Source organism: Centruroides sculpturatus, unplaced genomic scaffold (genome assembly GCF_000671375.1).
Source record: "Centruroides sculpturatus isolate CEXI.00-Female unplaced genomic scaffold, Cexi_2.0 scaffold42, whole genome shotgun sequence".
In the NCBI taxonomy this organism is placed as follows: domain Eukaryota; kingdom Metazoa; phylum Arthropoda; class Arachnida; order Scorpiones; family Buthidae; genus Centruroides; species Centruroides sculpturatus.
In genome coordinates, this window is record NW_019384399.1 from 792,987 (window position 1) to 810,314 (window position 17,328).

At 32.3% G+C, this 17,328-nt stretch overlaps 1 protein-coding gene and 1 pseudogene across 1 annotated transcript; one reads left to right on the top strand and one right to left on the bottom strand.

The window, feature by feature from the left end:
* The first annotated feature begins 800 nt into the window (after positions 1–800).
* On the top strand, positions 801–2,284 carry LOC111618563 (annotated as a pseudogene).
* Positions 2,285–2,368: 84 nt separating this feature from the next.
* On the bottom strand, positions 2,369–16,861 carry LOC111618589. The gene is made up of 6 exons (XM_023360143.1): positions 16,700–16,861; positions 16,407–16,524; positions 8,479–8,604; positions 8,331–8,385; positions 4,930–5,064; positions 2,369–2,705 (listed from the first exon to the last, which is right to left on the bottom strand). Exons 1-6 carry the CDS (start codon positions 16,723–16,725, stop codon positions 2,635–2,637), a joined length of 531 nt encoding a protein of 176 aa, XP_023215911.1. The 5' UTR covers positions 16,726–16,861; the 3' UTR covers positions 2,369–2,634.
* Between the last annotated feature and the right edge of the window lie 467 nt (positions 16,862–17,328).

Consider the following 17,328-nt stretch of genomic DNA (forward strand, 5'->3'; position numbering starts at 1 on the left):
GAAACTATTTGCCTAGTGTCGATAAATGCACCAAGTCGTGACATAGAATTAGACTTAACAAATGCTTTCTTTATTTAAAAAGGATCCATATTATATTCATTGAAATTTTATTTATTTTGATTCGTATCACCTGTAATACTTTCTGAAATATTTTTGAAACACATCGAAATTAAAAGTCGTTATAATTTATTTATCTTCAGTTCTTACATTAATTAGCTTTTTTCTTTTGATTCAACGTCCATTGGACATTAACAGGATACTTTTCTGTGATTATAATGAGGGTAACGCCTCGCCCATCTCAAACGAGATTCAGTTATTAATTAACTTTCTTTCATGGCGGATTTTTGTGATAGATGATTTTAATAATATAATGCTACAGTATTAAATTCGGGTAAAATTAACCTATATTAATTTCATCTCATGCAGTATGTACCGGTACATCTTAAAAATGTATGGTCGCACTTTTACGATTTTTATGGTGTTCGGAATTTGTCGTTAAAGTTCTGTTACTGGTTATTAAAGGTTTTGTTTTTATTTGATTACTCCCGTAATTTGAGAAGGAATTAGTTATAATTCAACGAAAGTTACAGACTTGTCATCTCGATTGGTTTTCGTATTTTCAGATCCAATCGTACTTCGCCTGGATTCCTTCCGGAGAAGTGTCTAAATCTGGAACTCATAATGAAAGACATCGTAAAAACAACTAATCATACAACTTCCCGATCAAGACTCCTATGAAATTCTGTAAAGAGTATCAACAGTTTTATATAGACTTTATTAACGAAAGCGATGAAACAGCAATGGATATCGCTTATGCCAAAAATGCTGTGGAACGTACTTCGGTAAGGATGCAAAAAAGAATATTTAAATTTTACTTCAATTAAAACGATTTTTCAATATTCAGGAATGGTACGGTTGTGGAGCAATAGTCAATTCGAAATTAGGTGAAGAGAATCCATTCCATCCGAGTAGATTCGTGTGTTCGGTATGTGGTGAATTATTGGTGGATTTGATTTGTTGTACTCTAGAGGGGAAAAATTTACTGTCAAAAATTTACGAGGAACAAATAAGACCTCGATGCGCGGCCTGCGACGAGATGACAGATTTTAGATTATTTTTTAAAAATTCACAAATAAAAAAATTAATATCGTACTCTTGGATTTTCAGCTGATTTTTGGGGAATACATCAAATCAATGTCAAAAGACTGGCGCCCAAATCATTTTTGCCATTGAAATGCGACGAACCTCTAAGTAGTCAAAAACTTAATGTAAGAGATGATCGTCCATTCTTCACCCGCTGTTACGAAGAAGTGCATTGTAATATTTGCCACGAATGTGGAAGAACAATAGGAATACGTTCCAACGTAAGATGTTAACAAATAAAAATTAATCTATCTATGAAATTAATAAAAAATTCTTTTTAGAATCTCTGCTACAAAGATAAACATTGACACGAAGAATGCTTTGTATGTAATAAATGCCGCATTCCGTTGATAGAATGACCTTTCATCTGGAAAAATATCCAAATCTACTGCGAAGCGTGTTACAACGCAGCTTTCGCTTCCAGATGCGACAAATGTGGCAAATATTGTGACGTAAAATCTTACAATGTGGACAAATGTGGCAAATATTTCAAGCGGGTAAAGAAACATTTGGATATTCTCGTAATTTAAAATCGACGTAAAATTATATTTAAAATTTAATTTTTAGGTACAAAAATGTTAACGTACCGAGACAAGTAATAGCACAAAGCCTGCGCTAACCTCGTAGGCAACAAAGGTTTCGTTCAAATAGGTAACGACATACATTGCAACAATTGTTACCAACAAAAGTTCGGTTTACCTTGCTTCGAGTGCCATCAAATTGTTACCACCGACGATGTTATTTATGGCAACGAAGACGATAAACTGTATTGTGTCGAAGGCTTCGGAAATTTGTTTGCAAAAAAGATGCTGCGGCTGCAATATATTTATAGGCATTAGTGAAACGCACTATACATCTTTCGAAGGCCGAAATTGGCATAACGAATCTTCTTGTGTGCCACGTGCAAAGCATCGCTAGTGGGAAAAAAAAATCTTTTTACAGACGGAACGGATGTGTTGTGCCCGGGATTCATGAAACCGAAAATAACGATGTGATGCGTTATTCATTAAATTCGCATAACAAAATCGAATTGAATTACACTATTTCGATAGAACAAAAATAATAATAAAATTTAAAATCGCAGTATTATCAATTTTGTATTTTAGTTTAACGCCACGAAGACGATATTAATATTTTTGTATTTCCGTATATTTTTTTATAATACAATTAAGTGAATGAAATAAAAAACGACTCCATAGTTTTAAATAATTTTTATTAATATTTTTATTTATTGTAAAAGAAGACGTTATTATAGTAATTTTTCACAATTCCTTTATAAATTGCTGCAACTGATGTTATATCAATTGCAGCAAATTATAAATGTTTGGTCTTTTTACTTTCCCGACTTGTTATGTACAGTACGTAACACGGGAAAGTATAGGAACAGTATCGAATTTGACTCCCCGTTTTCATTTTTGTAAATCTCGATGGCTTTTTTGGAAGGATTCAGGAGATTCCCTGAACCCAAAGTAAAGTAAAAAAAGGGGGAATTTAATGGTTGCGTTTTTTCTTCTTCTTCATCTTCTTAACATTTTGATTTCTAATAAATGGCAATGGATCATCTGCAAATAGATGCATATATTAAAATATAATTTATTTATAATCAATTAAGTCTAAAAATGATGATCATAATATAAAAATTTAATCTATTGCTAATGCAAAAATAAAAATTAACTTTCATAGAAAGCAATGATGATAATGATATTGGAACTAGATAAATAACTATAATACACACTGATTTAAGAACATAAAGCCTAAAGCTAAGATAAATGAAGCCTTTACCATATTTAAATTTCAGGCTCCTTTATAATATATATTATTTATATTTATACTTATAATCTTGATTCCTAGCTAAAAATATGAACTAACAGAACACTTTTTTAGCCAATATAGTTTTTAAATTCAATTCAACAACAAAATATTGTTAATGAAAAACTTATTATATCTCTGTACAATAAATAAACTAAAACTAGTTAGTAGTTGCATATTATTTATTGAGATTTTTTTCACGTCATTAAAAAATATTTATAGTAAAAACAAGGCTTGCCTTGACCAATTTAAACAAGTGTTATTCTAGTGCCCAGGATACCATAACACAAGAAATGAAGAAAACACCGTTAATTTCAGGTTTTGGACTGAAGAATTAAGAAATTATAATTTAGATATGAGTAAAGTTGCCACTTTTTCACATCATCTAATCTGGAGATTGAAAAAAGAAAAAAATCATAAATTGCCATTTGTATTCCTCAAAGCACAGATTATGTCTTTGCAATTTTTGGGTCCCAAGGAACAACTTTAAATAATGAAGAATATGCTGAGATTCTCAGAATAAAGCATTGCTGTATTTGCATAAACATAACTCACTAGTGTGAAGTAGTTTCTATCATAATCAATGTTTAACCACATACTGCCAATATTGTGCAGCCAATGTTATAATTAGAGCTGAGGCCTTCATATTAGCCAATTATACAGGCATTTCATTTCTGCAAAAGTTGTAACCTAAAGCAGGTCTTAGACATAGACTGAAAGCATTTGTTTTTCTGCACTTTCATCCCTCTGCTGGGAGAATTTCAAGGTTAGAGAGTTTTTACCTGTATATTATTTTTCCAGTTTTGTGGAAGATCAAACTTTTTTCTAAAACTTAACATAGACTTTGTGGACAAGCTGTTTAAATGACTGCAAGAAAGCTCCAAAAGTAAAGTATTTCACATCTGATAAGTCAGACAGTATTATGACTCTGTGTATCTCTTGTCTAAAAATGGATTCCAGAGAACATATGACACATGCATCTAGCAATGACAGATGTATAGAGGTAGTGTTCTCTCCAAAAATGTTTTTAGTTGTGTGATAAATAAATAACTGTCAGGAAGATCCCTCATGTTAATAACTTTATTTTATCTTGAACAAGGTTATTGATAATAGCTTTAGTGTCCCAGTCTGAAATTGGTGGTCCAGCTGTTTTGGAATTGTTATCATTATTTTGTCCACTTTTTTGTTTTTTAAAAAAAACTATATAAATTAATCTAATTTGACTTTCCCCCATTGTTTACTTACAGATTTTTATTAATTTTTGATAAGGAAAAACATTAAACATGTCTATGTGAAAACATCTTTTTTAAACTTGGTGCATAAACAGAATAGTATAATATTTTTATGTTAAAATAGCATTTTTGCCTACTTTATTTAAGGTTTCATCAGTTAAATAATATTTCAAACAGAATAAACAGTACAAATTTGAGAAATATTACAGAAATTACAGAAATTTTAAAATGCATTTCAAAACAAATATTGTCACAATATAAAAAGTCCATATATTTATTGTTTTTTTAAACATATTCACTTTCTATAATTGGGTTAAAATATTTTAAAGATATTCACAGAGATATGATACAATAATTTTAGATATGTTCACATAGAGGTATTAATTGATCTATTGAAAAGAATACACTATTTGTTTAAATTCTGCATGTTCTGGTAAACGTTTATGCATTAAAAATTGGGATTGAGCTTCACTTGAGAAATATAAGTCACACCTTTTGTATATAGGTATATATTTCTTCTGAAGTAGGGCAGCAATAAAAATTAGTCAGATGGGATGATCGAGTGAAAAGGACCTGGGAAGAACACTGAGAGTAGAGTATTTCAAGTATGATAAGTTCTCAAAAGACAAAAATCAATAAGGAAAAATCTAGCATTATTGTACAGATTAAATGATTGGACTTTGTATATTAGAAAATTCTTATTTTTAAAGTGTTAATTTATTAAAATCTTAAAAAAATAACTTACTTGAACCAAACGGCAGAAATCGTTGTCTTAAATTTTCAAAATTGGCTATATCTTTATTAACATTTTTAACATTCAATTCATTTGGCAAATCCAAAGTCTCAACTACTTCTAAATAATTCTTAAAGGATACTGGCACTATAATGAGAAAAACGCATTATATAGTAAAATTAACTAAATATAGGGTGTTTCAAAAATAGCTTTGACTAAAGGGTTATATATATTGATGAAACAATAGAAGAAACATATAATTTTAGAACATTGAAATGTAGTCAAACACTGAGTTTTACATTCATTGACTTTTTATGGTTCGATGTGACTTCCATTTGTTATGTGGTGGATGTCCAATCTATAGTGAATTTCTTCCCACATGTCTCTCTCAGGTGTCATTGAGCAATTGCAATAGTATAAGAAATAAACATCTTCCAACACTATAGGAGTTATACTTTAACACTTCAAACAACCTTTACAGCTCCAGTGGTATTTGTTTACACCTTAGCAAACGTTTTCAACCTCATCGAGGTCTTCATCAGGCTACTTTAATTAGGAATTCGAACGCGTTTGGAACGGAACATATACGATTCAAAATTTATAAACAGATTAAGAAAGCTCCGTGCATTGTGCTTAAGGAAAGCGATACGATCGGTCCGAAAAACGGTGTACTCTAAACTTAACAGCTTGATTAGCCTGGAGAATCGTCTACGTCAGGAAAATCCTGCTATGTTACATGAAATCAACAGGAGGGTGTCCATCTATCAAGGAATTCTCCAAAAAGAACTTTCCGAACAATATCAGAAAAAGTTGGCGTGGATTCTTAGTAAACAGAAGCCCACTGTACCGTTACATAACCTATCGCTGTTATGTTGGGACAACATTTCCCCCCACCGTACCTCATCCGTGCGCTAGCACATTGCCCCATGTATGCGCATGCAGATTATGTCATACAACCGGAGAAGGTGATGCCCAACGTAGAACATCTCATCACTGGATTACCTGACGTCCACAAAGAATATTATAGGTGGAAGACTACTATCAAGATTTGTGAAATAAACAATCGAAAAAGGCATGATGGGTTCTGGAGGCTAATACATAGATCTAAGAAATGGTTAAATGAGCAAAACATTGTGGTCATCAGAGTGGACAAAACCAAGTCTCTTGTTTTAATGAAGAGGGACACATATACCTCTATGATGCAAGGGTATATCACTGACACTGACTGTGAGGACTGTGATGATGGTTACGTGCATAGACTACAAGCACGCATGAAGCGCATCACACAAACAAGCTTTGCTAGGGATTGGGGCTTCTGCAGGGCGGTGGTGGCGTTGCCTGACACGCCTAGGCTCCTTGCCTTCGCCAAAACCCATAAGGAACCACCCTCTCTTAGACTGGTCCTTGACAAGGCTAGATCTCCAACCAGGGCATTAGAAACCGCGGTACACAAACACATACGCGCCCGCATCCTTGGACCATCAAGAACCTGATTGAGCTCATTGAGGCCTTGAAGGCTATTAACATAACCAACACCGCTTGTATCACGGTTCTTGATTTTGTCTCTCTACACCCATCTATCAAAATCCAGCCGTGCTTTTGCGAACTACGGGATTTATTACTTGCCTACCCCGGCGCCTCCCCACATCAAAAACACATATTGGAGTTAGCGCACATCTTATGTTATTTGTCCTTCTTCCGTTTTAATAACAAAACCTACCTCCAAAAGTGGGGAGTCCCCATGGGGAGCTCCCTATCGGGTGATTTGTGTGAGTTGGTAGTCAGGAAATTGGAACAACAAATCATCCCCTTGTACCTTTCCAACATCCTCCTGTACAGGAGATATGCTGATGATATCTTTATCATATGGAAAACTGAACCCAACATCAACCAGTTCATTAACTCAATGAATGACAACCCTATGGCCTGAACATCAAAATTGGACCAAAAAAGCAACACCGCCGAGCATTTCCTGGACTTGGACCTTCAAATTAAGGATAATGTGATCACATCCAAGGTCTATTACAAAGAGTCCTATGTACCGCTTTTCATCCCCGCTAATTCGGAGGATCCGTACTCCTACAAGATCGTGGCTCTTAGGGCCTTAACTAAGAGGGCGTTCACGCACAACTCCAATTATCAAGACACCATAGCTGAACTTATACACGTTCAGGAAATGGCCACACAACATGGGTATAATAAGAACTTAGTACATAATATCGCTTGCGCTTACGTACAGGCTTGCGCACGGGACACTGCCAATGTCCTTGGGGAGCATTTAGATAACGAGTGTACAAGAAAAATCGTGGGGTACAACCACCATCTGGACGCATTATACAAAGAAATTTCATCCATCAATAAAACTAAGATAGCTTATAAAAGGCCTAGATCAGTTTACAATTTGCTTCGCAACGGGAAAGACGCAATCGACTTAAAACACGCATCGGGGGTATATGCTATCCCGCTTTGGGATGATAGATTTAACAGCAGTTTTGTTTATGTGGGGTCAACCAAACGCTCCCTTCACAAAAGGTTGCGTGAGCACAAACGTGACATCGACAATAAAAAACACACCACCGCCCTCTCAACGGTTGCCACTGAACCGGGAATCACAGCCGACATACAAAATGCCCGCATTATCAGGCTCTCACATCGCACTGATCAACTGAGAACAATGGAAACTTTAAAAATATACAAGGCAGGATTACGTGGCATGTGCATCAACTCCAGGGATGTAATCGGTATATCTAGCGCGTGGAAGTTTTGTTATGAGGGAACTCATCCCCATTAATGAGTATGTATAATTCGTTTGCTTCTACTGTTACGCAAACTTGATATTACACGTGCTTTAAAGTCGTTTTAGCGCGTGCGTAACGTTCCATGAGTATTCTTAATCTGTTTATAAATTTTGAATCATATACGTTCCGTTCCAAACGCGTTCGAATTCCTAATTAAAGTAGCCTGATGAAGACCTTGATGAGGTTGAAAACGTTTGCTAAGGTGTAAACAAATACAGCTGGAGCTGTAAAGGTTGTTTGAAGTGTTAAATTGCAATAGTATTTTGAATTCAGAATTCAACCACATTTATAGGTGAGGGTGGCATGTACACTCAATTTTTAACAAATTCTCACAAGAAAACATCTAAAAGTGTTACATCTGGGGAATGAGGTGGCCGTGTTATTAGTGCGCTCCGACGAATCCACAGTTCTGGAATTGATTAATTAATCATACTATAGTGGAAGTTTCAGTGCAAAAATTTACGTAAATGAAACTTGATGAGTGTTACTAAATTTATGCATTTAAAAATATTGTGTAATCCTTTGAATAAATTCTCTTACAAAGTTGTAAAGACAATTTTGGAACACCCTGCATTTTATAAATATAATAATCTTTCAGATATATTTATATATTACCTGGTTTTAATTTGTTATGTTCCTTAGACGGAAGAATTAATTGATAATTTAAAAGCTGAAAGAACAAATAAAAAACATTAACCAAATTATTAATAAATAATTCAAAACAGTTTTACAAAACACACAAATACTATTAAATACAATTTACATTTTCAGGTATAATTTCTGTGGCTGATATCTCATGATTTTTTCCATCTTGTAAACTGTTTTCACCTTTAAAAACTGTTCTCTTATTCAAAGAGATTCTTTTATTCTCTAATGATGAAATATCCATCTGAAATAAAATACATAACAATTAAATATAATAAATAAAATTAACGATTAACTCAATTTTTCTAATAAAACCCAAATTCCTTTTCCTTGGCATGCATTCATTTAAATTTAAATTAACTGTTTCTCTATCACTTTCAAGTAATTAAGTCCATTATTAGGAGAGTCATTGCAACAGAACTACTCTATAATATTGCTAGTAACCGAAAACTTATATCAGTGATGCCCAAACTATGGCCCTCAGACCAAATCCAATCCACAAACCTACTCAACAGATCACTTATAAATGATAGAAATAAGCCTACTTTTTGTATAAATGGAAATAAATATTTGTGGCCTGCTTAACTACAACTTATGCACAATTTGGCCTCCCAATCAAAAAGTTTGGGCATCACTAACTTATATCCATTATGTCATACCAAAAACATAAAACTGCTGACACCACCAATCAATCAACTAAATTTTCTAGTAGGAAATAGGTTAGTTAGCTGGTCAACTTTTTATATATTTCCCTTAAGTTTACATAGAAATATAAAACATATACTATACTACTGTATTAAAGCTATGATTATTCATAAATTTGTTTATAGATACAGTCGACCCCCCTATAAGATAGAGATACGTTCTATTTTCTAGGAATCCGATTTCTTACGATTCCTTCCAATCACAACCCGACACGTGTCAAGTTTACGGACTACGGCAATTTGAAAGATTTTCTTCCATAAAATTAATCGATTCTAGACTAATCCGACTCAACATTTCCAAAATACGTATATATTTTTTGGAAATAATCCGTATAAACTACGCTATAAACAAAAAATTGTAGGGTTACTTACCGAGTCTGCACCGCCATTGTTAAAGCTTGTTTTTGTCGCGGAACAGCACACGGTACAGCCGCCGATTTCTAATAACTTATTTTTCTGCGATAACTTCGTTGAACTTTGGAGACATCATTAATATAAATAATTTTAATCGCCGTTGAATAAGAAATGTTTCTTTCACAAGAAATGTATAAAATTACAGTACTGTATTAGACTTACGGTACCTAATTTACATACTGACAGACGATAGTTAGCGTAAAAATCTCCGTAGCGTGGCGCCACGCTAGACGGCGGAAATTATATATTTAATTATAACAAAGTTACAATAAGTTAATATATAATTATATATACAGTACCTAATTTATATATAATTAATATATAATTATATGTACAGTACCTAATTTATATATAATTTATATAATACTGTCCAGACGATAGAAATCTCTCTGTAGCGTGGCGCTACGGACGGCGGGAAAGTAGTTCGGCTGCCCGATGACGTTTGAGGTGTTTATAGGGAACTTTTACTATTTTTTACGGATACAGGTAGCAATTTTTTCGTAGTGTTATGGGAATCGTAACTATAGGGACCGTAATTATAGGGGGGTCGACTGTATAAACATTTTAAATTGTAATCAGAGCTTTTTTTTTGTTTTTTTTTAATCAATTTACTTTGTGGAGAAACGTTGGTTATTAGTATGAACTGAAATTTTAAGAAAGTCATTGCATATACAGTATCAAATAATCAAATGTTACAATGTTACAAACTTCTGGACTGAAATTGTTTGCTTATCTTCTTTTGCATACAGTTTTATGCTTTCATTAATTCATCATCTAAAATGAACAATTCGAAATCTCATAGTTATAAGACATATTTATGATTAGTAAAATTTAGCTTTAAAATACATTGATTACATTCTTCATAACATGCCATATTTAAAATTCAGACAAACAGATCATATTTTCTAACAAAGTCTTTAGATCATCTATCTCCTTGGGAATTTCTTTTATATAGTTACAGGTAAGTGGCACTTAATAACAGACCACAAACATGATAGAGATACCATGCAATTACAATGGAGCTGAAAAATTCATACAACACATTAATGTGTAAACAAATCTAAAATGCAGCCAGTTAAGTGACCATACATAAAATGTGTCCACAAAGTTTATATAATAAAATACTTTCACAAAATTTGTGAACAACAAATACCAAATGCCATTATATATCCATTATAAATATAATTTTAATATACACGTGCTCGAAAGATTCTAACGTGTAATTGGGTATTCTTATCTATTGCTATTGATCCTTAGACCACGTGGTTATGTATATTTACCGTTGCCAGTTTCACACACTGTAAACATAAAATAGTTATATTGTAAATTATTTTGTGCTTAAAAGAAATTTAGATTCAATAAAATCAAAATTTAGGAAATATAATTTAATAAAATAAAATCCATTTATTTATTACGGATTAGTTATATTTTTAAAATTTTTCTCGTCGTACGGACACCCTCTAAGTTTGATTTTCTTTGTAAACTGCAAGGCAAGACGTGGATGATTTTCCGGGAGGACTTTCTAAGGAAAACTGATCCCTATTTGGGTGTTACAAACGTAAATAAAACCCGGAAAACTCCGCGTGGCCAGCCCGCGACCAACTAGCAGTGTTCAGTGGTTTTATCCACTCGGCCACTGGTGGACCCCATCTTCTGCGCACTAAGAGCAGTTTTTTTTATTACATCACTATCTCTTTTTTCCGTCTAGAAGAAGCATGTGATTGCATTATTTAAAGTAGACATAAAAATGGCCCGGCGAAGCTAGTAGTGTTTTTTTTCTCCTGGTCTAAATCATAATATGATGATTAACTATTTTAACGATACATTCATCCTAGCTAAAAGTGGCATCGAAAACGATTATGAATAAATTTTGCAAGTACACAATGAGCCTCATAGTTATAATATGCTAATTTCATAAATACGTATATTTGAAATCACAATAAATACACGTAAGCCAATTTTATATCGGACTAGCTGCAAGGACCCGTTTCGCTGGGTTTTTACTTGTATATAATATAGTTTTTTTTATACATGGTATATAAAAGACTCTTTTTCTAAGTAATCTAGAATCTAGCTGCAAGGAACCGCTTCGCTGGGCAAAAAGTAACGATAATGAAGATTATGATAATTACATAATAGCCAATCTTACCCGTTTTCACAGAATGCAAGAATTAGGTCCCCCGTTTCCAGACTAATTAGAGAATTTTTACGTCCAATCAAACGAACTATTTTCAACGTTTCTGGAACGTTTACAATTGTTCTATAATCGAACCAATATTCGAATTTTATGTTCGAATTTAATTCGAACATAAAATTCTATAAAGTTCTATAATCGAACCAATATTCGAATTTTATGTTCGAATTTAATTCGAATATTGTTCGAATTAAATTCGAACATAACATTCGAAATAGAAAACCACTTTCAACCCATATCTCCCGCACCCTTATAGCTATCGAGACGCAACCACCATAGTGTACGAATGGAGACTTGGTGCTACTACCACATACAAACACCATTCACGTGCGATATGTAGTTTTGGCGAAAAAGTGAAATATAGGGACATACACGTCCATTTATATATATATATATATATATATAGATAAAATNCCAAATTGTGAATATTTTATACAGTATATATTTATTAATTTTTATATTAATTGAAATATTTTTTATTAAATTCTGTATTTTACTGTACCTTTTCTATGTTTAGATACATTTAGATACATGAATACTTATGTTTTTAGAACTTGTGTATTACTTCTCTTGTTTAAGAAACAATATTCAACTCTAGAAATTTTTAGTTAGGAATGTTAAGGATATGCCTTTTGAACTTTTCTGCCCTTCTTCAGTCCCTTTCATTTATTAACTTCAAATTACATTATAAAAGATAAAATATGTCAATCTTTAACATTACATTTGGTGTAATACTTGACAAGAATAATGGATCAGATTTCATATTTTGATTCATAATACCACTACAGTATTATTTCTATTTTGCCTTCTATCGAAAGATTGATTTACGTCAATAATAAAATTACAAAACATAAAACATATTGTTTTTTCTTATTCACTTTGAAAATTCATATTTAAAATAGGAGGGAAACAAATTGTTATAGTTACATTATAGTTTTAAATATTTCTTCAATCTTACTTTAATGTTATAACAATGATCTATTTCATATGCTTAAGTTTTCTCTTATCCTGGGAAATTTCCCATCTTCTCAATAGCCTTGTATATATTCCATATAAAGAATTACTGATAAAACCTAAAATGAAACAAGAAATTATTTATTGTGACATCATCACACTGCCGGGCTGCAATTTTTAATCACGTTTTCTATTTATTTAATTTAAAATATATGCTCTCAATCTCAGATTAGTAGTGTCTTGTCCCTACATCATGCATTTCCTGATGCTGGTGATCTATGTAACTCCTTTCTGGGGAAAATTTTTGAATTGAAATCATGTGACTTCTGGTCTATACTGGAAGTTCTTATACAGTTAATCAGGGCCTTCTGCCCCTAAGATGTTCATATCTAGTCTCGGCATTCATCCCTCTTATTCTGTTCATGAGAATAAAGGAAGGACAGGAAAACGACAGTGGAAAGTTATAGGTCTACAATTTTTTCAAATTGCAGCCCAATTAGCATTTAATGCTAAATGGCAAAGACTTTATTTTCCAAATTTTCTTATCAAAACATACACTGTTACCATATTTAAAATATATACAGTATAATTTTAATGTGTCTTTTAGAAATTCAGGTAATTAGTTAGCTAAAGAAATGAATTATCATTATTTAGGAATAATGATAATTCATATATATATATATTATAAATATGACATTATGTTGTATTTCAAACTGAATAATCAACTTATTTTAATATGCTTTAAATTAATTTTTTTGAAAAAAAATATAATATAACAAGCCATGTATATATGCCTGTTAAATTAATTCTATTACGTTTTGTTTTCATATTCTGTTAACTTACATTTCAATACATAAAACAATGGTATCACTGGCCATATTTTGTGCACATGTACAGTACTATACATAACATCAGAAAACACAAAATGATTTTAAAACATTTTCAGCTTTAAAAGTTCCTATCTTTTAAACTACAGATCTAGTGTTTAAGTTTTCAGAAAAATAAATAAATTTCCTGATTTAACACCAAATATGACTTTCACTGATTATTACAAAATTCCCTGACATTTCCCAGTTTTCCCCGAGGGAATACTGTTTTTGAAATTTTTACTATACATGGGTAACATTGAATAACTTTAGCTGTAAACTCTGAATTTATCTCCCAAAAAATATTAAAACATTTTGCAATCATAAAACACTGTCAGAGATTCCTACTAGCATGCCACAGTACTTGGAATGGTATGAAAATAGAAGAATTGAAAGAAAGTTTTATCTTTTAGTGTCTGACAGATGGGAACTAAATTCAAGATCACTATCCAGAAGTTCTGTATTCTAGAAAAGTACAGAACTTCCATATATGATCTGTAGAAGATTTGCAATGTTTCAGCTGGAGGTACAAAAGAAAATAATCACTTGTCACCAAAGTTTCACAATGATTTCATTAGCAAGATTGCGGCCTAAGTTTTCATCTCTAAAACGAGAACACTGAACGTCAAGCACTGCTATCTTGTAAGCAACATTCAACATTCACGTTTTAGAAATGAAAACTTCTACCGCAACCTCACTATTAGCTATTTACTGTACTTATGAGAAGTTTTTCTATGGAATATTGATATGACATCTGATTAATTAGTGCTGTAGTTACTTGTAGTGTTCTAGTTGTCATTAAGTAAAAACTTTGTTAGTAGATCACATCTTGTGCTTGACCAGATTGATAGACTCACTCTTGCAGATCATGACACTACAGATAAATCTGTTGTGAGGTAATATAAACTCCAAAACAATGAAAGAGAACTGTTAGCTTTCACTGCTGGTTTTGAGTGTTGGAGTTTCTCCTAATCCATTAGATTCAAAAGATAACAAAGGAAACCATATTTCACATATTTACACATATTTATCACATGATGCGACAATGATAACCTTCATCCTGTATGTATTGAGAAACACTCAGCAATCAGTCATGGTATCCAGCAAACTGAAGCAGCATTTTATCATCAAGTATCCTGGTGAATTGGAAAAAGTTTATCTTATTTTTCACATCTGAGGGACAGAAGAATGCAGCTGTTAGAACGGTTAAAAGACTTACCATATCTGACACTGCTTTTGAAGCTTCTTTTAAAATTGAAAAACTAATAGTAACAAACAAATGAAACCTCATACAACTGGGAAGGAAATCACTACCCGATCTGCAAAATAATATTTGAAACAATACTTGGCCAAAAAGCAAAAGATTGGATTTCAATAAGTTACCCTGTCAAACAATACAATCTGCTGTAGGATATCTGCAGATGTCATTCAATATAAATGAACAAGCCATAAAGAAAATAAATTTAATAATTAATTTGTTGTACAAGTGGATGAGAGTACTGACACAATTGCCAAATGTTAACTCCTTGGTTTTGACAGATTTATTAATGATAAAGATATCAATGAGCAGTTTCTGTTTTATAAAGAGCCTCAAACTACAGCTATTAGCCAGGATATTTTCGTTTTCATTATTATCTTAACGACCACTGCCTTTCGTAGAAAGACTAGTGGTACATGTATTGACAGTGCAACATCAATGCTAAAGAAGTATAAAAGTTTTATCACCAGAATCTTGAATGAAAATTCATCCATGATAATAACTCATTGTTTTTTTACACATAGAACACTAGTTGTAAAACCTTTCAGTATAAAGTTGACTGAAATTTTGAATCAAATTGTCAAAATGGTAAATTTCATCAAATCCTAACTTTTGAATTGTAAACATTTTGAAAAAATGTTAGGAAATGAATACAGCTCATATCTTACTAATATTGCACACAAATGTAAGATGATTACCGTATTTTGACAAGTATAAGTCACACTTTTTTTACTACTTTTTGGGGCTCAAAATCATGGTGTGTCTTATACTTGACAGGTAACCATTTTTACAGTGAAATTACCTACAGTAGTGGTCCACTCTAGAAACCAACCTGTGCAGTGGTCCGTTAAGCAGATGGTGCCTCAACCGAATGGCTAGAGTACCTAGATTATCAGAGTAACGACACACGAGTCATCGCCGCCATGTTCTGTCAACTCTCATCACATGACCTCTGAGTTTACATTAAGAAATGACGATTATTTCAGTTTAATAAATGTATCGATTCATCCATCCGTCATATTCTTGAATAAAAAATCAAATAAAATGCATCTTTAGACAATCCCATTAAAACAGTTTTTTTCTAAATTTTTTGTCTCAAAATAGGGGTGCGTCTTATACTTGACAGCGACTTATACTCGTCAAAATACGGTATCTTGAGATCACGTGTTGAACCAAATCTGGGACGTGCGGTAGATTTTCTCAGTATGATGCAAGTCTGAAATGCCGCCTATGCAACCCCTTTAATGCTGTTGATGCGGCCACCTCTCTGCATCATAGCACAACATGGTCCTGAACTAAATTCTCAAACTCAAAGAACCAAAAGTTTTTTAAACAACAACAGCAGGACACGTTTTATGAACTGCTGAAAAATGATTCTTGGTGTTTAGAACTTTTGTATGTCAGCAACATTTTAATTATTGGTTTAAAAGGAATCACTATATACTGATGGAAAATCACAGCAACATAATGGAGTGGCACAAATTACGACAAAGCATGCCCGATATTTTCAGTTTCTTACTACACAATGCAAAAATATTTGTAAGGTGTGAGTGGCACATACACTTCATGCCTTATACCTCAGCAGTTGCCCAGTTGCCAATGTATTGCTAAAGATCTGACTATTGGAAATGTTTTAAAAACTATATTTCTATTTACCTCAATAGGTATTTGAATTAGCCAGAGTTCGTTATCTTCATTTTTGACATCTTCTTCGCATAATTCGTCTTTAATTTCAAAATTAATCTCTTTGAAATCTTCAGGGCATTTAAATTTACTAGTGGGAAAAACATCAAATTTATAAAGTTAACATGAAAATTTAAAATCAAAATAAAAAATATCATTTAATCTTAGCAGCACATTTATAAACTAAAGGACCGTGTAACTCAGCATAATAATTTTAATTATTAATTGAAGCAAATTAATAAGCCACGAAATTCGAAGTAACTCACCCGGTATTTACAATTGACTGAGACATTTACAATACAATTAACAATTTTAGTTATTGTATATAATTACAGTATATATAATACATATATAAATATAATTTTAATATACACGTGCTCGAAAGATTCTAACGTGTAATTGGGTATTCTTATCTATTGCTATTGATCCTTAGACCACGTGGTTATGTATATTTACCGTTGCCAGTTTCACACACTGTAAACATAAAATAGTTATATTGTAAATTATTTTGTGCTTAAAAGAAATTTAGATTCAATAAAATCAAAATTTAGGAAATATAATTTAATAAAATAAAATCCATTTATTTATTACGGATTAGTTATATTTTTAAAATTTTTCTCGTCGTACGGACACCCTCTAAGTTTGATTTTCTTTGTAAACTGCAAGGCAAGACGTGGATGATTTTCCGGGAGGACTTTCTAAAGTAAGTCGTTTACTATCGTCTGTACAGTATGTAAATTAGTACCGTAAGTCTAATACAGTACTGTAATTTTATACATTTCTTGTGAAAAAAACATTTTTTATTCAACGGCCATAAAAATTATTTCTATTAATGATGTCTCCAAAGTTCAACGAAGTTTTCGCAGAAAAATAACTTATCAGAAAATGCGGCCGC